This window comes from Tribolium castaneum, chromosome 4 (assembly GCF_031307605.1).
Source record: "Tribolium castaneum strain GA2 chromosome 4, icTriCast1.1, whole genome shotgun sequence".
Classification (NCBI taxonomy): Eukaryota; Metazoa; Arthropoda; class Insecta; order Coleoptera; family Tenebrionidae; genus Tribolium; species Tribolium castaneum.
The window spans coordinates 4495334-4516148 of record NC_087397.1 but is presented as its reverse complement, the minus strand read 5'-3'; the positions used below and the strand labels follow the sequence as shown (position 1 = coordinate 4516148).

The 20815-nt window shown below is 39.5% G+C and overlaps 4 protein-coding genes and 1 long non-coding RNA gene across 16 annotated transcripts; 2 read left to right on the top strand and 3 right to left on the bottom strand.

The window, feature by feature from the left end:
* The first annotated feature begins 20 nt into the window (after positions 1-20).
* LOC107399274 (uncharacterized) lies at positions 21-2386 on the top strand. 3 transcript variants are annotated; one of them, XM_064356275.1, is made up of 7 exons: positions 21-239; positions 298-675; positions 728-860; positions 922-1113; positions 1167-1810; positions 1874-1950; positions 2006-2386. In XM_064356275.1, exons 2-7 carry the CDS (start codon positions 336-338, stop codon positions 2021-2023), a joined length of 1404 nt encoding a protein of 467 aa, XP_064212345.1. In that variant the 5' UTR covers positions 21-239; positions 298-335; the 3' UTR covers positions 2024-2386. The 3 variants fall into 3 exon arrangements, 2 of the variants coding, with proteins under 2 accessions (XP_064212345.1, XP_064212344.1); XM_064356274.1 differs by having other exon boundaries at positions 1874-2386; XR_010333767.1 differs by having other exon boundaries at positions 731-860; positions 1167-2386.
* Positions 2331-4037, bottom strand: LOC107399185 (uncharacterized). Of its 5 annotated transcripts, none has more exons than XR_010333768.1 (5): positions 3782-4037; positions 3536-3729; positions 3198-3485; positions 2776-3136; positions 2331-2711 (listed from the first exon to the last, which is right to left on the bottom strand). XR_010333768.1 is itself a non-coding variant. In XM_064356279.1 (5 exons), the coding sequence occupies exons 3-5, from the start codon at positions 3590-3592 to the stop codon at positions 2348-2350; spliced, it is 1131 nt and encodes a 376-aa protein (XP_064212349.1). In that variant the 5' UTR covers positions 3593-3660; positions 3713-3729; positions 3782-4037; the 3' UTR covers positions 2331-2347. The 5 variants fall into 5 exon arrangements, 3 of the variants coding, with proteins under 3 accessions (XP_064212349.1, XP_064212347.1, XP_064212348.1); XR_010333769.1 differs by having other exon boundaries at positions 3378-3485; XM_064356279.1 differs by having other exon boundaries at positions 2776-3485; positions 3536-3660; positions 3713-3729.
* Positions 4038-4120: 83 nt separating this feature from the next.
* On the bottom strand, positions 4121-6343 carry Su(fu) (Suppressor of fused). Of its 3 annotated transcripts, none has more exons than XM_008203005.3 (6): positions 6153-6343; positions 5949-6101; positions 5634-5726; positions 5182-5589; positions 4729-5130; positions 4121-4677 (listed from the first exon to the last, which is right to left on the bottom strand). In XM_008203005.3, exons 2-6 carry the CDS (start codon positions 6095-6097, stop codon positions 4398-4400), a joined length of 1332 nt encoding a protein of 443 aa, XP_008201227.1. In that variant the 5' UTR covers positions 6098-6101; positions 6153-6343; the 3' UTR covers positions 4121-4397. The 3 variants fall into 3 exon arrangements, with proteins under 3 accessions (XP_008201227.1, XP_008201229.1, XP_975412.2); XM_008203007.3 differs by having other exon boundaries at positions 5949-6151; positions 6204-6343; XM_970319.5 differs by having other exon boundaries at positions 5949-6343.
* Positions 6344-6415: 72 nt separating this feature from the next.
* Positions 6416-20121, top strand: Lrrk (Leucine-rich repeat kinase). 4 transcript variants are annotated; one of them, XM_015985160.2, is made up of 27 exons: positions 6416-6612; positions 6662-6859; positions 6914-7079; positions 9322-9481; positions 9532-9697; positions 9764-9879; positions 9929-10085; positions 10138-10266; positions 10314-11333; positions 11381-11556; positions 11602-11987; positions 12029-12213; positions 12285-12350; positions 12467-12605; positions 12691-12959; positions 14286-14458; positions 14508-15097; positions 15144-15620; positions 15671-16001; positions 16707-17379; positions 17428-17886; positions 17934-18308; positions 18358-18553; positions 18697-18883; positions 18934-19182; positions 19230-19536; positions 19581-20121. In XM_015985160.2, the coding sequence occupies exons 1-27, from the start codon at positions 6559-6561 to the stop codon at positions 19932-19934; spliced, it is 7758 nt and encodes a 2585-aa protein (XP_015840646.1). In that variant the 5' UTR covers positions 6416-6558; the 3' UTR covers positions 19935-20121. The 4 variants fall into 4 exon arrangements, with proteins under 4 accessions (XP_015840646.1, XP_008201224.1, XP_015840649.1 ...); XM_008203002.3 differs by lacking the exon at positions 12285-12350 and having other exon boundaries at positions 6417-6612; XM_015985163.2 differs by lacking the exons at positions 6416-6612; positions 6662-6859; positions 6914-7079 and adding an exon at positions 8186-8925.
* LOC135265907 (uncharacterized) lies at positions 8822-9288 on the bottom strand. The gene is made up of 2 exons (XR_010333770.1): positions 9166-9288; positions 8822-9111 (listed from the first exon to the last, which is right to left on the bottom strand). It is a non-coding gene; the product is annotated as an uncharacterized LOC135265907 (long non-coding RNA).
* Positions 20122-20815: the final 694 nt, after the last annotated feature.

Below are 20815 nucleotides of genomic sequence, written 5' to 3'. Positions count from 1 at the left end.
ATACAGCGTGATTCAAGTAAAATCAATACGCGCTATCAGTGTGACGTAGACATTTGAGGTAGGTCAGCACCTTAAAGCTAAACAATCGCCATTTTCAATGCTTTTCTTATGGGCATTTAAAAGTTTTTCGTATTTCTTTAATGCTAGAAGTGTAGGAACATTACTTTTACAGAGAAATGATAGCTATGAAAAATGCAATGTCGTTTCTTAAAGATTTTAGCAACTGAGCTAATATTTCTGTAAGTTGAACACATAAATCCTTTTCTAACCTAACTTTTTTCAAACTTCAAAATTCAGTTTTTCTTAATTTGGACATCATATTGATGTAAATTATTATGTGGCCTTTTAAAACTGAGGGAAAAATGGTTTGCCACACTAATGACATTGGATTTCTTCTGAATGACGAATTCATGGGGTGCAACCGGCGCAACCCCAATAAACGGGTTGTTTTCTGTCCCCCTCCCCCATCACGAGGGATGAATAGCAGGTATACGAGGGTAGAGGGTTCAGGCACATACATGGTTGAAAGTAGTACGGGTTGTGAGTTCTGTGCTTCTTTCGTGAGTGTCTTTTGTTATCGTGTTTTTTCCGATCGTTCTCCATATCTTCGTGTTCTTGAATTTTTAAAATTCTGTTTTTCCAAGACATTATCTCATTTTTGTGGTACATCATTAGGTATGATTTGTGAATAATATTTTGTTGCGATACTTTGATAGTTCATGTGTAGTAGGTTTTTACATCACAACTATGGGAATGTGTTGGGCTCCAGATTGCAAACACTATAGTACTCGCGATAAATGCCATTTTTTTAGTTTTCCTAAGTCGGGAAAAGAACGAGCACTATGGAAAAAATTGTTGAGGTAATTTTTAATAGATGTTTTGATATTAATTTTTAATTGCTTGTTTCATTGTTAAATGTAGAAGAGATGTAGAACCCGGACCAGGAGCCTACGTTTGCAGCTGCCATTTTCGGGATGGAAGAAAGGAAAATGGTCCTGAATTATTTTTGCACAATATCGCAAAAAGAGCCTATTTTCAAGTGGAATCTCCAGAAAAAAAAAAGATGAAAAAACAAGGACTCCCTTCTTGTTCTAGTTCCGCTGAATCATTAAGGTAAAAAGTGAATCCTAGTTTTAAATTGATTTACAATTTGATCATTTGAATAGTGTTGATATACCGGAAGAAACAGTACCATCGACAATGAATTTAGAGGAAGTGCCATCGACGTCTACAGCCGTAGTTGCAGCACCAGCAGATATAATTCAAGATGCTCCGTTAGAATCTATGGGTGTGCAAGCACCCTTGGTGTCACATGCGGCTCTTGAAGCAGAAATGTATTTTCTCAAAAAGGAAAATGCTGAACTTAAAGCAAAAATACAATATCTGACAGTACGATTTTGCTATGAAAATGTTCAAGGAAATGACAAACTCATTGTTTTATATACCGGTCTTCCCAATAGCCAGATTTTCGAAGCATTGTTTCACTTAATCGAAAAGTTGGACATAAAATATTACCACAAATGGACAGTCCAAAAGTTAACTAGAATTGACCAACTCTTTTTAACCCTAGTAAAATTACGACTCAATTTCCCTCAACTTGATTTGGCGCAACGCTTTGGGGTTGCCCAAAGCACAGTTTCTAATATTATTTTAACATTTGTCCATGTAATATATGAAATTTTATATAAACAGTTTATGACGACAATGCCTTCGCGCGAAAAAAATAAATCTTGCTTGCCAACATGTTTTAGCAATTTTACTAATTGTAGAGCAGTTCTAGATTGTACCGAAATTTTCACTGTGGTATCACGTAAGTCTATGTCAACACAGAAATTAACATATAGTACTTACAAACATCATAATACTTTCAAAGGGCTAATTGGAGTTGCACCCAATGGTGTCATCACATTTGTAAGTGATTTATACGTGGGATCAACTTCTGATCAAAAAGTTGTTTTAAATTGTGGAATAATCGACATGTTAAAAACTGGAGATATGATTTTAGCCGATAAGGGATTTTTGATCCAAAATATTCTGCCACCAGGGGTCACTTTGAATATTCCACCTTTTTTATCAAATGTCCAATTTACACCAGAGCAAGTTAAGTGTACCGAAAATATTGCACGTGCAAGAATACACGTCGAAAGGGCAATACGCCGATTAAAATGTTATCATATTTTAAATTTTTTGCCAGAGTCTTTGTGCCACTATGGAGATATTGTTTTTAAAGCGACTGCCGCTTTAACAAACCTCCAATTTCCATTAATTAAAGAGGTAGCAGAATTGTTTCAGGATTGTGATGATTAAAATAATGTAAAATAAAAACCATCTATTTATATACAGTTTATTATTGTGAAATAAAGGAAATATATTGGTCAAGATAAAATTCTTTTAAAATATTGATATTTTCTGACCACCCCGGATCTTTTTCAATTTGAAATATCTCTGTGCACTTTGGTGTCCACACGACAAAGTAGCAGATACTTCGACCAGTGATGTGCATTTGCCCCTGTACTTGGTGGTAATAATTGTGATTGCTGTTAAGATTAATGTCCTCATTTTCATCCCTCCAATAAAAATATTTTTTATCCTTCAGGGCTTCAGACAAACTGTCAGTGTCCCTATATTTATATGGGCATTTAATTTCGAGAATCCCATCTTCTTCCACTAATCCATCAGGACTTGCTCCCAAAAAGCCTGATTCTTCCAACCTACAAAAAAAAGTAATATTACATTATTCATCTAAGTTATACGTGTTAATTATTTTCGACCTACCAAAATCCCGTCTCTTGGACTTTAAGATTCGTCGCTTCTTCAAATTCTCTGAGCGCTGTCTTCTCGTGGGTCTTACCCCACTGCACAGCAGCAACCCTGTCAAGCGAATAGCCTTCCGCCAAATTTTTAAATAAAGAGGGTGGGAATCTTCGTCTACTGCAAGCAGATAGTACCATGCCAAACCTGCTGGCCGTTAAACGATGTTTCCTTGCTACATGCCAATTTTCGTTAACATGTTGGCCCCGAGTGCACGCCTCAACCAGTTTAATGCGTGCCTCATCTATTCTGCACTTCTCCAAAAGAAACTTTTGTTTGTCTATGGCCTGCACGTATTCTAAGCTTTGTAGAATTTCTTCGATATCTGCAATAATTTTTCTGGCTTCTTCACTTGCTTCTGGTCTTAGGAGCCAAGTGAAGCCCACCACATTCGTGACGCCTATTTCGGCACGGAACTGAATAATTTCGTCCTCAGTAGAGGACCTAGACAGTGCCGTATAGTTTGATAATTTCGGCTTGTAAACATCAGCTAACTTAATGACTTCTGTTTGTGGTGTTGTTTTTGATGGGGCACTCCACTGACACTCAATGTCAGTAGCACTTACATTATAATGAGCATAATATAATGCTGCAGCCATATGATGGCAAGCCACGTTGCCCCTTGGGCAGGTACAATGTGCCGTCTTAACCCCTTCTTCTAGGTCATATGAAATCTAAAACACACTTTGTAGAAGAAATGTCTAACAGTTAAATAAATACAAACCTCCACAGTATAATTTAGCTTTTTCATGCTCGGTAGAACTTCTGCAGAAATTCTCATCGGTTGTACTGTGCCATCAAACCTAAATTTGGTGACGTGACCGCTGGTAAAAGCATTTTCTCCCCGAACTAAAAAGCGATTACCGTCCCCAAAAAATTTCGCAATAAAGTGAAACTTAACAATGTGCTTTTCTGCCACTAAAATGCATAAATATAATAGTTTCTCAAAGTATAATTAAAGCTTACTCACTTTCTCACCGACAACGTGGTTCCCTGTATTCTTTTATAAAGTTCGTATTTTCACAAAAAGTCACTTCTAAATTAAATTAAAGTCTCTAGTGGCACAAATTACACCCGCTGCAGCTATTTGACACGTTATTAACGCACAAACACAACCAAAAAACCGAAAAACGTATTACACCACATGTAAAAGACTGGTTGTTTAGCTTTGAGCAACTGACCTACCGTAATAAGAGTGGGGAGGTGACGTCACGACTGATAGCGCGTATGAAGTAAATCAAACGACTTAATTTCACAGGCCATTTCGATAAAAAAATTAGAAAGCATGGTATAAAAATAAAAAACCTAATTCAAAAGAAAGCATCTTTATTCGTTTAGAATCAAGTGGGACAGTTTACAGGTCTATGGTACATAATATGGGTTACTTTTTGTACTTTAAATCCGATATGTATAGCATATGGGGGGTTGTTCTATTTAAGTTAGGTAATAATAAATAATGTAATAAATTAATTGAGTAAACCTAAGATAAGAAATATGCCTACATATTGCTTTTGATTATTTCGTGAGACTAAGGCTAAATTAAACCTATTTTAGTCTTATTATGATTAATGAGATAACTGTAAATACTATAACTTGTCCGCTACAATAGTCACAGATAACTTTTTGTCGGGCCATGAGAATGTTTTTGGTAAAGAAAGCGCCTCTGGAGTGGCCAGAACTTGAAAAGTAACCGCCATATCCTGAGCTAAATCGTCGGTAATAAGTATTTGTAGCCATGAACCCTGAGCTACATAAGGGTGTTCTGAGTTCACCAACGTCCCTGTAACCGTACCTGCCACTAGTGTTATGGCAGTTTCACCCAAAACTGACTTAAATGTGAAATGTCTACCATGTCGTACGCGCCCCCTTTTCAAAAATAAAAAATAGAAACAACACCAACACGTAAAATTCCCTCACCTGATGGCCAAAGGGAGTAAACTCCCAGCCTCCAAATTAAAAACCAAATGGACGCCCTCTAATTTCTTTATGTGCAACAACTCAGTTGACTCGTCCATTTTGAAATTGGTGCTACTGGAGCGGTTTTGTTCAAAGTTGCCACTCTGTAGCGGTTTTTGAGGTGAATTTAACAGAGTTACGTCCTCTTGAGCTTGGAAATTGTCACAATCGGACTTTTCTTTCAAATGCATTATGTCAATACGAGCAGGGTCTTGCTCAACCCATGAACACCTAGCGCTGACTCCGCTCAAATTGGAGCCCTCTAACTCAAACCCTCGCTCGACTTCCTCGTGCGCGTTTAAATCAAGCTCAAAAATGCTCTCCCCTCGCCTCATATCCGTGATAAACCAAGGCCCCCCAGCACTAAAACCCAGACTTAAGTTTTACGAAAACGTGATTGGTGGTGCGATTTACGACGGTATTCTAGTTATCATATCAAGCACCCCGGCCCCGTTCCACTGCTGGGCTGCTTTCAGCTCCTCGGCGCAAATACCAACAATTTGGACGAAATCGACAGAACCAAAAGGCGTCTGTATTGACTTCAAATGCACGTCTGTGGTCATCAACATGTGCTGTATTCGTGACTCGCTGCTATCTAACGCGCAGTGCCAGGAAACGTGGTCACCAGCACAAAGAGTGTTGCCTGACTGAAAAACGTATTTCGCTAAAGATTGCATTAAAGTTGCGGGCCAGGTGGGCGGTGCCGTCTCTTCAGGCTCCCGTTTTAGCCTAAATGTTAGCTCAAAACCAAAACCTGAAACACCATTAGCTCCTGACACGTCGTGCACTCGCCCGTCACCGTGAAGGTCTGAGAGACCAAAACTAAAATTTTCGTTTATTAAATATTTCACTTAAAAGATTGCTACCTTATGTAGTGCCAATGTGGAGGAATGTTTTCTTGTGGAATGCCTGGATTTGCATACATTGATATGTAATCTAAAGGATCGGGCCCTCCCAGCCTATAAAAAAGTATCCCCTCGTTTAAAAATAAAATAGGTCAGCTCCCCTGTTTACATACAAGGGAAGCAGACAGAAAAAACAGGAAGTGACTATAAATAGAACCTGAGTCAAATTTTAATTTAATGGAAATTTCGCACAATTATAAGCCCGGCAATTGCCAAAATAATTACATGTACGTTAAATTAAACGAATTATGTAATTTTATTGCAAAAATCACTTGCCAGTACTTGATGAGGGCCGTGACTTGAAGGGGGTTGGCTTGATCGGGGTAAATTTTCCTACATAGCGTGTACAAAGACTCCAAACCTGCTGGTGTCGGTGGCAGAATGTTCATTGGGGGTCCATGGGGCAGAGCAGCAGCTTCATTCATTGTTCTATTGGGCCCCCCCAACTTTAAAACTTTACAAACCAACACCTCTACTTACTAGAAATCGGCAGAAAGTATTATATTTAGCCGTTTGTTACCACTTTAGAACATTTTACACTTCCGTCCAGACCAATAAAAGAAAATATTTCAAGAATGCAGGAACAACTTTTAGGCAACCCGCCAAACAAAACAAGAGTAACCTGGCTCGGTAACTCACCAAACAGAAATTTCCCTAGAGCCCGTTCGAAAAGTGGGTGCAAGGGGTGGCTTTTGGCGTTGTTAGGTTGCTTGTCGTTGCGACAATTAAACTAACCTCTAATCCAGCAGTCAAAATAAGGACATTTTTGTATTTCTCAATCGTTGCGAAATTATTATCGTTGAAACGCTTCGCGGTTTTTGCACGAAATTGTGTTAGTTTCCGCGTTTGTGTAATGTAGGTGTTGGGAGCGTTATCGATCGCCACAATGTTGGATTCTTCGCCTGAAGACGAAGATTTTCCAGGCCGGCTCCTACACCAGGTTCGTTCCTTTAACTAGTTAATTTGCAAAATTTGATTGTTGTTTTAAGGCCGCGTTATGGGACAACACACATTTACTCATGGACTTGCTAGAAGGGGGCCAACAGGCCTTCCTGAACTCGCAGGACAGTTGGGGGAGAACCCCCCTACATGCAGCTGCTATTAATGATAATTCAGGGTGTTTGACAATTTTACTAAATGCAGGGGCCGATCCTAACATTCGGTGCGGCCCAAGAGGCGACCAGAAGGTTTGTTTTTAATTAATTTTAGCAGTTGTAGGAAAATAATTGCTCTCGTTTTAGATTCCTTTGCATTTAAGTGCCGAACATGGGCATAACAGTAATGTCTCAATTTTACTGCAGCATGATTCAGATATTCAAATTCTGGATGCGAATGGAATGAGTGCTCTCGATCTGGCTGAAAAAGCGGGGCATGTGAAGTGTGTAACACTATTGAAAGAAGCTGTGGGTAAGTAAATAATCCCTATTCAATTTTTTTCTCAGGGTTATATACTGCTCAACGAATACTTATTGTCAGTGATTATAAACTCTTGTACAACAGGACATTATGTAATATAATGTACATAAAAAATGTACATTTTCTGAGTGACTTAATTTAAAAGTATTTGTATGTCTTGGAACACTTTGTAGTTATTATTTAGATTAATTTAAAAGCCGGAAGAATACTTTCCAACTTTTGTTTTTATTAGTGTATAACATTTTTTTATACAAACTCTCTACTTTGGAATTTTAAACATACTGTGACTGATTAACACAACAAATAAAATTGGCCAAAATAAAAGTGAAGACGCAATAAAAAAATGTTACTCAAAAGTGTAAACTTTGAGACATATTAATAAAATTTGCCTAAGTCACGAATTACATGCTGTATTTGTGTTTGCATTAAATCTCTATCAATTAAATTAACGGAAATACCTTAAATTATTAGATAAGCCAATTCTTTTTATAAAACAGTGTCTATTTGTACTTAAGATTAAATCTTAATACAATTTTTAAGACTTCGTTCTACATAATAATTTTGCTACCAATTTTGTTTGTGTGATCAACTAAGCCATTTTTTAAAACATTTTTTTTAAATTGATGTAATTAATTCATTAGTAAAAGTATTTTACTAATTATGCTTTTTTTAAACGGATTAATTAAGATGAGTACCTAGGAAGGTACGGCACTAAATGAGAATTTTTTCGGGTTATTCTTGATTACATAATCCAGTCATATGAACACTGCAAAATTTTATCTATTTAACTACGTTTAATTATTATTTTTATTTCGAGATTTTTGTCATAATATTGTTGCTCAGAGTACAGTAATTACTAACTGGTAATTACAAGGCTAGTTTTTATATTTTTTCCATTTTTAAAATTAAGCCGTACTTAATTTGTATGTATAACTGTATATTTAAAAAAGAGGCTCATTGCTCCATGAACTTTGTAAATTAATCTAAGCAGGTGTCATTTTGGCTCTCGTGGCTGCAGTTATCTAATTTTAATTTAGTTAACGGACTCGCTATTGACGATAAAGTATTGAATAATGTTGTTTTAGTTGTGCATTATTAATGCACTTAACTTCAATTCACACAACATGCAAGTAAAGTGCTATAAAATGTTATCGACGTCGCGACGCTTATACGTAAAACGCATTATGTAAATCATATATAAAAATACGACGCCCACTGCCAACAGGTTGGAGAGTTATGTGTTTACAAAATTTTAATTTCCGAGACATCTTCCGCTTTTGAAAACTTTATTTTTACAAAAACAGGCGCAGTGCGCTAAAATCAGCCAACGAAGCCATAAAATTCCTTCCAACGTGAGGGTATTTTATTTGTTTAGCTAATGGGTTTTTACTATCAAAATGAGTGTTTTTATCACTTGTTATCAAGGGGAATCATTATACTTGCTAAAACACAACGTTCAATTTTTGGTGGCGTTAATATTGCCGGAACAAAATTAGAATAACTGTTCGAACTGATAACCTTTCAACATCATTCCACAACAAAATTCTTTATCAAAAGCTTTTTCCCGAGAGTTGAACTTTGTAAAATGTCTCTATTCAGTGTCGCTCGGCGCGCGTACGTATATGCCTCCAACAGCCGAAATAATTAACAGCACCGCGGACGGTAACCGTCGCGATAATTCAATGAGTTTGTATGTCGTAATGGCCAGATGGATTTTCACCGCCGTTTTGGCGTTAATCTTGACAATTTTAATCATTTTATTAATACATAGGAAGTTCAATTTCACGGGCTGGTTCAACACAGGAAATTAGCGGGCGACACTATTCATTCTGTAATCGTAAGTAATAGGAGAGTTTATTTTCCAATCCGGTTTACAACAACCGCAAAGATTCAATTGATTGGGGCGTAGATTTTGTTACACTGTTGCGTCCTTGTTACGGTTTGCAGTCTTATTGATTTTCTCCGAGCCACCCTTAGTGCGACCAACAGCTGTTCGGAGGGGGTAAATGTGGTGACATGTGGACTGTTTTAATACAACTGTGAATTTTACTATTTTTTATAAAAGTATTTTTATTACGTTCATAACAATGTCGAGGAAACTCAAACGACACAACACATCCCCGGAATTAGCCTTCGACGCCTGTGATTACTTTACCGACGATTTGAGCAATTTTAACGTAGAATTAGGCACGCATCTCTGTTATTTTTTTAAACGATTAACACATTGTTTTAGATGCGAGAGAAAAAGCGAGACTTGATATTCATGCAGCGCTTAGGGACGCCTGCTGCCAGGGAGATGTGACCACTGTTTCTTCACTTTTGGCCTCTTTGTCCAAAGATGCCGAACTTATTGTTAACATGGCTCCGAGCGGAGCGAGTACTTTACTATTTACGTAAGACATTGCTTATCTTGTACTACTGATAAGGGGAGATAACATTACAGAGCTTGCCAGACGGGGTGCAAAGATATCGTCAAGGTACTGCTAGACCACGGGGCCGATGGCCGGTACCACCCTGTCACCAAATATTCGCCGCTTTACATTGCCTGCCACTATGGACATAGAGATATTGTAGAGATGCTGCTTTTGCGATTTCCCGAACTCATACAGGTACCAATTCGGGACTGTTTTTGAAATTTATTTGCCAGTGTTTAAAAAGTAAGACGTTACTTTTAGCAACACACTGTGGAACGATGGCTCCCGATCCACGCCAGCGCCATCAATGGTCACGTGGACGTGTTGGAACTACTTTTCCACTTTCCGTACCCTTCGCACGTTTTGCGCAAATTTAGGTACTCCTATCTCACGCATATTTTATTAATTTTCCCACAATAATTGCAGAGATGGCAGCGAACAGTGGGAATATTTTATGCCTTTTGACATCAATGAGCGAGACGCCACTGGCCAAAATATTTTATACATGGCTTGTTTAGTAGGAAATAAGAAACTTTTAGATGTGATATTAAAATTTAAAGTTAAAGCTACTAGAATCCAAGCGGTGAGGCTGATTTGCTCCAATTAAGTTTGATTAAATTAACAAATTTTATTAGGACGATGAGGTAACGCCTGTTTCTGAAAGTAGTGTGGTTTTGAGTCCTACCAAGCGTCGCATTTCGGATGGAATTCAGTCAATTTTGTCCAAATTAAATCTATCGAGGGATAATTCAAGCGAAAGCGATGTAAATTATTTTACTTGTTACTTGTTGCATTAACAAAAAATATTTAGGTTGACCCGAATAGTTCTATGATTTGCCCGTTACGGATTGATATGTATTGTAATAATAACACGGAGACGGCCCTCCATGCTGCTATTAAAGGCAAGCACTACGATATAGCACTGGCTTTGTTGAATGCTGGGGCGAATTCAAACGCTGTGATTAAAGCCTATCACGACTTGGAAAATTTGAGTTGTTGTTCCGTTGAGGAAGACTCAAACTACGGTCAATCGACCGGTTTAGTCGAAGCTTGTCGCAACCGTGACGTTCCTATAGTCGATCTTTTACTCAAATACGGCGCCCGAGACGACGAATGTAAAGCCCTATCGGTGGCTGTACAAAACAAAGACGAGACACTAACAGCCAAACTCTTATCGACAAAAGCCCACCCGGACCCTGAGTTCAAAATCAACAAAAAAGCAATGACGGAAAACGTGAACTCGTCCCAATTTACAATTTTCTCAAACGTTACCAACTTGACCTACAGCGCCCTTTTTCCCAACACACCGACCATGATCAACTGGCACAACCAACGGTGCAACCTCACCCAAATACGCACCCAGTGGTTGACCGACGCAGCTTTGCACCTCAACCAGAAACTCAAACAAAATCCCCGAAGCTACGACATCGCCTTATACGCAATTACACGTCTCGATGTCTCTAACAACAACCTAACGTCCATACCACTGGCTGTGTTTCAATTGTATAGTCTGAGGTACTTGAATATTGGGCAAAACAAAATCGAGAAATTACCAACTCCGGTTGCCTCGCCCACCAAGAAAGGTGTGCGCAAAAAAAACGCTAACGAAGAATTGAATTATTCGTGCCCCGTCTTGGAGGAGTTATACTTGCAAGACAACCGACTTGATCACATCCCGGACGCTATATTTCGGTTACCATCGTTGGTAACTCTAGTCGTGTCCAATAATAAGTTGCAGCAATTGTCGTATAATATGTGGCTAGCCCCGAAATTGAAGGAATTGAACGCTTCGTTCAACTTGCTTAAAGAACTACCAACTAACATGTCCGAGGTAAGTCAAGTGTGTCCCTGATTTTGCCCCAATTTGGTGAGTTATAGACGCAAGAGGAGTGCGATAAAATGAGCGTAAGCTCGAGCGATAGCCAGTTGTCCAGTCATTGTGACCACGACTCGGAGAGCGAGGTCCGATGCGACTTTGACTTGGACTCCAAGTATCTCTCAAGCGACGAAAACAGCCAATGCGTCAAGTACAGGAAAAAAGAGCGCTCTTTTATGTAAGTTTAAAACTTAATCTCGTGATTTTGTGACGTCGCTTGTAGTCAATTTGACCTGGCTAAGCACCACATCTGGAGCAAGAACGTCGAAGTGACCGAGCAAATTCTCCACACTGACGAGACCGTGACTGAGCAGTCGTCCAAACTGTCGGCCCTCAACTTGGCCCACAACCTTTTTACATCAATTCCAGTGGTGTTACCGTGCCTGGCGGTCAATTTGACTCGTTTGAACATGGCTTTTAACTCGCTGAGGTCGATGTCGCACATCACCAGCTACCCCAGTTCTTTGAAACAGCTGGATTTGAGTCACAATCAGATCACTTGTTGGCCAAGTTTGCCGCAAGTCGAGGCGCAGGATGTGATGGAGTTGGCGAACATTGCGTGCTACGCGAGCAGTGTGGGGTCGAGGGAGAAGGTTTCGGGGATTGCTGGTGAGGTGGTTTATGTGTGGTTGTGGTAATGGTTTGGTCAGCCCGTAGACAGCCGGGCCGGTCGGTCCGGAACACGGTTCTGCATTCGGTGTGTTCGCACCGAAGACACTTGAAGTTGGATAGCTTGCGGACGCTGATTTTGGCCGATAATCAGTTGAGCCGGATTCAGTTAAGTACGGATGATGATGGGGATGTTAGTGCTGTCGAGGAGGATGATCTCGAACGTGTAAGTTTGCGCCGATTTTTGGTTGTGGTGCCAAGAGTGTTATTATCGAAGTTTTTCTTTTGATTGTGCAGCGCAAAGAAATTAATACGCATTTTGAAGATGACTTTATTTGTGTATCTTTTTCCAAGGTTGTGGGGGTATGTTTTTGACAGAGCAGAGCTTCTGTTTTTGTAATTTGTTATTGAGAACGCAATTTAGCTTAAGCTTGGTGGCTATTGAGCGGTAGAGAGGTTTACTGAGGGTGATTTTTTAGAATCCGGCGGCGGGGAAGGCACGGTTGATGTTCCCCAATTTATCAATGCTTGATGTTAGTAACAATAATTTGAAAGAAATTCCTATAAATATCAACGAACTCAGTAACTTGTCCGTCCTAAATATAAGTGGGAATCTAGGCAAGTATTTAATTGACACGTCCACTTGTTGTCTTGTTATAATACCACGAACATATTTTAAAATTAGCTCGGTTTGTATTTTTAGACGTTAATGAACTCCCACCACAAATGGGTCTACTATCGCGCTTATGGAATCTCAACACGCGCGGTTGTTCTTTACAAGATCCGTTAAAATCGATGATTGATAGTAAAAAGTACAAAACAATGGATATTGTGGGTTATTTGAAATCGGTGCTTGAGGATGCGAGACCTTACGCTCGCATGAAATTAATGATAGTGGGAGTGCAAGGAATTGGGAAAACGAGCTTGTTGGAACAGTTGCGACAGGAAGGGATAACGAGGAAACGGCCAGAGGTAAAACTGCGCAATAACTTTGTTTTCATTCGAGAAAAACTCAATTTAAGTCTAGCCTAGTGAAGTCCAAGACCAGCAAATATTTCCTGAGACAATTTTCTACTTTTTCGTTTAATCACGCTTTTTAAAAATTATTTATAAAAAGTCTAAGTATTTGTGATTGTGTAAATTAAACAGAAAAATTAATAACAATGACGGCACGTGTTCAGGTGTCATATAGGTCAGTTAAATTTTCGGTTACCTCTAGTTAACCAAATATTTTTTAACGCTCCCAGTTTGCTACTTCTCCGATTTTCATAAATTAATAATTTAATATTGAACTAGATTTTATTTACAACGTAATTCATTTTTATCCAAACTGCACTTGTACTTAAATAATCATAATGTAACACTTGATGATAAGAGGAAGAAAAATTGGAGTCACCTTATGGCATCTATTTCTGCTACCGTTTGTAGCTAGCTTCATTTTCTTTAACGGACCTACTGAAATTAAAGAAATATTAAATCAATACGATGTGCCATTATTTGAATTTAAAATATTTTAAATTTAATCTATCTTTTTAAAGAAGCACGTAAAGAAAACTAACTCTTTAATCCAGATTATTTCTTTTATTTCCCCCTGGAAGATCCATTTTATTGGCACACACTAGCACTAGCCACTCGAAATTTTAAAAAACGGGCACTGAAATAAACACGCCCTGATCACTGAAAATAAAATTGGACAAAACGACATGGTTTATGTTTCCAACATAGAGAAATGTGTCTGTTTACGACAACAGCAAGTGACAAACTGAATAATATTAAACAGATCATTAATTGTGTAAGACTATGAATAAATCGTCATTAACAAAAAATATAATCTGTTTATGTAACTTATCGCAGCAAAAGGAGAAATAAAGCAAACAAAGGCTGATCCAAAATTTTGTAAACAAACATCTTTTAAATTATTGTATTGGGTGGACGACAATATAACAACAATTCTGTTGTTATATTCAAGTTTCATTAAACAATTTTAACGTTTTCTAGGTATAATTATTTAAGAACTTGACTAAAATACAATGAAAATTTTTTCCTGGTTTAATGTTTTCTAAGTTAAAGCCATCTCCATACGTATTTCAAATCGACCAGCTCAGTTTAATATAATTTTTACGGAGCTTTATATTCATTTATTCGTTAATTTTAACGTATTTAAATAAATAAAAAAAATAAAGGGAGGAGAAATGCTGGTCAGGGTATTTACGAATTACTCATTAAACACTTGAAGTAAAACGAATTCATTTATTTTGAGTAAAGTGAAAAGTGTTACCCAAAGTTGCCCATTTTCAGCACTGGGCCAAACGCATGGGAAACAAAAATATTAACGTAAAAACCTCTCGAGGCACAAATATGTCAACAGTTGGGGTAGATATCGGCGATTGGGTGTATGAAAAAAAAGTCCGTAATCAATCATCACACGGTCCTGTAATTTTCAGAACGTGGGATTTTGGTGGACAAAAAGAGTAAGTGTTAAAACACCTCAATCCCACTTTTATTACCACTCAAATCCAGATATTACGCCACCCATCAGTACTTTTTATCAAAACGAAGCTTATATTTGGTCGTTTGGCGAATAACCGACGGCCATCGCGGCATCAACGAGATTTTGCAATGGCTTGTTAACATCCAAGCCCGGGCACCAAACTCTCCTGTAATCATAGTCGGCACACACTACGACGTGGTGCAAGAATGTAACCCTAACATCTCGGAAGAGTACCAGCAATTAATTCGCGACAAGTTTATCAATATTGTTGATGCGGAAAAATGCGGCTTGCCTCGAGTTCTGGACACGATTGAAATCAGCTGCAGGACTAGACACAACGTGAAGTTGCTGTGTAATTTAATCTACGACACCGTGTTCAGTTTACGGCCACCAGGAAGCAAGGAATTGTTGTTGGAACAAAAAGTACCGGCCACGTACTTGGCATTAGAGGATGTGGTTAATCACATCGCGGCCGAACGGCGGGTCAATGGGCTTGACCCGGTCCTGAATGCCGAACAGTACCGGACTATTGTAACGACGGAAATGCAGCAACGGTTCAATCGGGTGTTCAGGGACTGGGCTGAGCTCCACCAAGCCACCTTATTTTTGCACGATAATGGTACTTATTTAATTTTTTAATTTTTCATTTCTCATGGTTATGGCAGGTGTTTTGCTGCATTACGACGATGCAACTTTGAAAGATCTCTACTTTTTGGACCCCCAGTGGCTGTGCGATATGTTAGCACATGTTGTTACCATTCGTGAGATTAATCCTTTTGCGCGCTCCGGTGTCATGAAACTTGACGATCTCAAGCACATTTTTAAAGCTAGTAGTATCGGACCAATGGATGCGCGTGGTTATATCGTCAATTTGTTGAATAAATTCGAAGTTGCGCTAACTTGGGATTCCCGCACTTTGTTAATCCCGTCACTTCTACCCTCGGAAGAGGATATTCTCCTAGCGCAGTTATACCCCGGCCAATTTCACCCTTTAGTCAAGGTTAAAGTGCCGCTAAGGTCACGCGGATGGGCAATCAGGAATAAAAAAATAACTGTTTCGCCAAAATCGGTCTTGTACCGGGATACGGGCGCCCAGGGCAAGTTTCAAATGAGTTTGCCTTCGACTTCGTCTTCGAAAAGTGGTCAGTTTGGTCAATGTTAAAAAATTGGGGGTTTTATTCTCAAATTTTAGAAGAAATTGAAGAGGAGGCAAAGTATCAAGTGACGAGTTCGTCAACTGACCAATCAATCACCCGACTGCTTTTAATGTCGTACTTCCCGTCAGGGTTTTGGTCACGACTTATTTCACGAATTTTGGCCGACGACACTATTATTGATATTATACGATCATTTTTTATTCTCCCGAAAGAGGTGGCGCAGGATTTAGATCTGGTCAAGTTGCTAGATTTGAAGGCTGAATGGGTGCTTTGGCAAACCGGCCTTCAGCTGAAATACGGCGATATTACGTTATTCCGAATGAGGGAAATTTTGCACAACTCTTCGTCCTACTACCGACAGTTGAAGTGAGTTTAGCCGATTTTTGCGCACTTTCAATGCGAAACGACAAAAAAACTATATTAAAATGAAACTGAACCAAAAAATATCAGGCAGATAGAACATTAATTATTATTCAGACATTCCATAACTGACGGGACACTTTACACAAAATTTTTAGACTTTATTTTCACTTTATACGAATAGTTTGAAATAGCCAGAAACTACAAAAATATCCTTCAAAAAATATTCAGCAGCAGTTGTACACGTCAGTATTTTATGTTATTGCCTACAAGGCATAGTATGTAACTTTTACAAATATTACTTCAATTTAAATGATTGTTTCTATTAAAAACTTTTTTGTAGCAAAATACATTAAATACAAATCGAATCGTGTATTTTGGAAGAACTGTAACATTACAAAAATTAGTTTGAAATTTCGGTATGAGGTTGCATTTTTCCTGGAATGGCTGTAATATTGTTTATGACAAAGTGTTTGAAGCAACTTTTTGATTCAAGATGCAAAAAAGGGTACAGAATTAAATTTCCAACGGAAATATTTTGCGTGAAAATTTTAGCCTTCAGTTTTTTCAGCCTAATAAGAATGTAAAAAAGGTTCAACGTCTTACAAATGCATTTTGAAGGCTCGAAATGCCCATTTTTATGGGATTTTGTATGTCGTTTCATTTCCTAGTAGGAGTATTTAGTCCACAATTTTGACGTAAAAATTGCAGATTTCGTTTGAAACAAGACGGAGTTTGGTGCGACGTCGACCTCCAGAACTCCTCAATCCTCGAAATCCACTTCCCGGTGGATTCTTTGGTCATAAAACCGGTCACTAGCGCGACCACAGATTTGAGCAAATACACTTTAAAGACTGATCTTGTAATTAACTGTACTCCGGAATCGACAGCCCAACTTTTGGCTTTAGCCGTCGATCACGTCGATATACTTTTAGAGGATTGGTACCCGACTCTCGGTACTCGCTTCGTACATACGTCGGAGGGCAAGTTTTTAGTTACTCGGCTTGTGCCTTGTCCTCGCTGCTTGCAGCAGTCGAGCGATATTGACCCGAATTTTCCCAACACACCTGACGTTGCACCAAATAAAAATTTTCTCGAAGCTGTGAACCAAATGGACGCCGAAGGCGACCGTTACCGCATTCGCAAATCGCAAGAATCGTACACTTCAGAGTGTGACAGTGGTGTCGGGCCGGACTCGACCGGCTCGAGCCGCATGCCCTCGATGGAAGGCCATCCAGGGGTTCAGACCGAAGATGTTAACGCTAATAACCAGCTGTACTACTCCTGGATGGTCGAGGAGTGCATTCTGGCGTCGTATGGCACGAAGTGTGTCGTGTGTCCCGCCCACGGTGACGTGTCCTTGGCCCGGATAGCGCCTGATACGGTAATAAAAACTTGGGGAGTGCAGTCCTTAGAGCTAGATTTTTCGTAGATTTTTTTGGACTTGGGCGAGCGTTACATCATCCGTTCAGAGAACGTAAAACGCGGCCGGTTATTAGGCCGTGGTGCGTTTGGTTTCGTGTTCAAAGGCACGTGCAAGGTAAGAGGTAGCAACACAATGATCGACGTTGCAATGAAAATGTTGCAACCGGTGCCGCCCGGCCCCAATGCCCGCCAATCGGCGATTGTGGCCTACAAAGCGGCCCAAGGCAAATGGGACCGCGATCCCCTCCAATACGCTTGTAAAGCCTACTGTACCGCCCGGCAAGAGCTCAACATTTTGCTGTCTTTGAGACACCCGAACATTGTTCCCTTTGTTGGCGTTTGCACCAGTCCGCTAGCCATAGTCCTGGACCTTGCACCACAAGGTGCCTTGGACCTGGTCTTGAGGCATTATAGACGCTCTGGCGCGAAAGTGGGGCCTTATACGTTACAAGCGATCATTTTACAAGTGAGTAAAAACTTTGGGAAAAATTTCGTTGAGTTGTGTTGTGATAGGTTGCCAAAGCAATCGAGTATTTGCACCGCCAACACATCATTTACCGCGATTTAAAGTCGGAAAATGTGCTGGTTTGGGAAATGCCGCCGCCTTTTGTCGACCACCCCGACCATCCGGTGCACATCAAAGTGGCCGATTATGGCATAAGTCGGCTCACTTTGCCGTCGGGTGCGAAGGGTTTTGGGGGTACTGAGGGTTTCATGGCTCCCGAAATTATGCGGTACAACGGGGAGGAGGAATATACCGAGAAAGTTGATTGTTTCTCATTCGGAATGTTTATTTATGAATTATTGACGTTGCATCAACCGTTTGAGGGTCACGAGTCGGTCAAGGAGTGTATTCTCGAAGGTGGGCGTCCGCCGTTGACTTACAGGGTACTGTCTTTTGGGGAAAATTGCCGCAAAAATCATAAACACATTTCAGGAGACGTTATATCCGAGTTATTTCCTAGATTTGATGGTCTTGTGTTGGTCACAACAACCGAAAGATCGGCCATCAGCCAGTCAAATTGTCTCCATAGCTAGCGCCCCCGAATTTACCCACTTGAGCGATGTTACCTCGCTTAAGCACGAGGCTTCGGTTGTGGCGACTGCCAGCGCAGCAGTGACCCATATAACAGGTAAAAACCTAGTAAAAAAACTAAAAAAACAGATTTAAAGCGATTTCACGGAGATTACGTATGCGTGCAAAATTTCAGTTGGTTCCGATAACAAATTTATTTATTATTTATTCAGTCTGTAGAAGTGATTTTTCTTCGTCTAGATGATGGTTTGTCGGGTTCTGAAATGTGGCTAATGTGTTCCAATTCTCGAATTGACTTGTTGCTGGCGGCTGACCGCGGGTGGCTCCAATACCACACCATGGCCTTGCCTATCCGTGCCACAGCGGCTTGTACCGTCGCAAATGCTGTGTGGATCGGCGACTATTCCGGCAATCTTCACGCCTATTCGTACAAAACTGTGATTTTGTCAAAATTCCGTTCACAAATTGGGGTTTTAGGGCCAGTGACGGCTACCGCCTCTTCTCATACGCCCTCGAAACCGAGCCAAACACACAAGTTGAGGCACTGTTGTATCTTCCACCGTTGAAAAGGGTTGCTTGTGCCCTTTCTAACGGCCGGCTGTTTCTAGTCAACTCTGAAGCGGTGCCTACGACACCGACAGCCGCTGAGGGGACGTTTGTAATGACAGAGCTCGGTTCCAATTCGGTTATTAATTGTTTGTGTGCGATTTTTAAAGACGGTGGAGCGTACGTATGTTTCTTTCCTTAGGTAATTTTTTAATCTTGTCATTTAGGGTTTGTGAATTGTGGTGTGGTGAATCCAATGGTCAAATCTCCATTTTTATAATTAAAGACCACGTTGTTGCCGGTCGCGAAACCATGAACCACTACCAGCCCATTATTGAGCAAGTAAATGTTATGAATTTGATAGCTGCCGATAACCACGTCTGGTCTTACGTGCGCCCTGGCTGTATTATTTACCAATGGGACCAAAAAAATCGGACTATTATCAATAAACTTGATTGTTCGAAACTTGTACCGTGTTCCGAAAGTCTTAAAAGTATTGCGATTGAAGAGCATTTAAGTCCGACGAATTGTCAAGTGAGTTTTTTCAAGAGTGTAAACACTTGTTAATTTTTGTGCAGGTTACTAGTTTGGCTGTGTTGAACGAAGAACTGTACATTGGGACAACCTGGGGTTGTGTTATAATAGCAGAGCGAGCTACGCTAAGGCCGATTACGATTTTCAGGCCGTATGAAGAAGAAGTGAAAGCGATAGTACCGTTAGCAATGTGTAAAAGTATTAACGAAAGTCATGATAATACGCCGTTGATTGCCACGATTGGTCGAGGTTACAGAAATCTGTTGTCTCGGTATACAGACGTTCCAGTCAGCACTGGACACTCTTTACAGAGTCCGATGTCGAATGCTCCAGTGGTGGCCAATAAGCAAAATATGTTCGTTTTGTTGTGGCGAGCTGAACACTGGAATGCTGTCTAAATGCTTTTTCATTCCATGGATCTTGAGTGATAATTTAATACCTAAGTAATAAGTTGTAACTGTCTTTTTGTGATTTTTATTACAAATTAGGTTTTATTTTGTATTTTTATTTATATTTTAAGCTGTGATTCTCTCAGTCATTTTAACTTGTTACAAAAACTTTTATTGAATAAAATGTTACGATGTTCTTACGAGTTTTCCTTACCTATCCTCATTGCGTCCAATATCTGCTTAAAATTGCCGTTAACGAGTCAAGATCAAGTGCTTGGAAAATGTCGTTTTCTATATTTAGCTGTTAATTAAACTGCCAATAACAATCACAGACTCAAACTGAGTATTGAAATTATACAAGGGGCAGAATCAACTTTTTCAGATGTTTACAGTTCGGTAATTACAACCCACGAAATTCCAAGCTGAACCTCTTTTTTGTTCCAATTACCCTTTATTTGTACATAATTACATGGTGACTGAAAAAAGAAAACAAAAGTTTGAAGTTTAGTAAGCCAAATCCTTATTTATTAGCAAAGATTTCTGACAAAACAGCAGAGAGACAATTTTGAGTTCAGTTTTATCAAGCGAATAAGAAGGGCCAAAAAAAACTTCAACCACCCTTCCAGAAGTAAAAGATACAAAATTACGTACGTATTTTGCGGTTTACGTCTTGCTGCAAATATGTATAACAAAACTATTTGCATTACGTAAGCCCAATCGCAAAAGTACAAAAGCGAAAATAATGTTTTGTAGTGCACTGTTTGCGACCAATTATAAAATATGAGTTGGTAATTTAATTAGTCAAACGTATCCAGAGCTAGGCCAGCTTTGCAAATGTTTATTTTGATTGAAACTTGCATAAAGTCATAAATGAATATTTTGCATGGAGA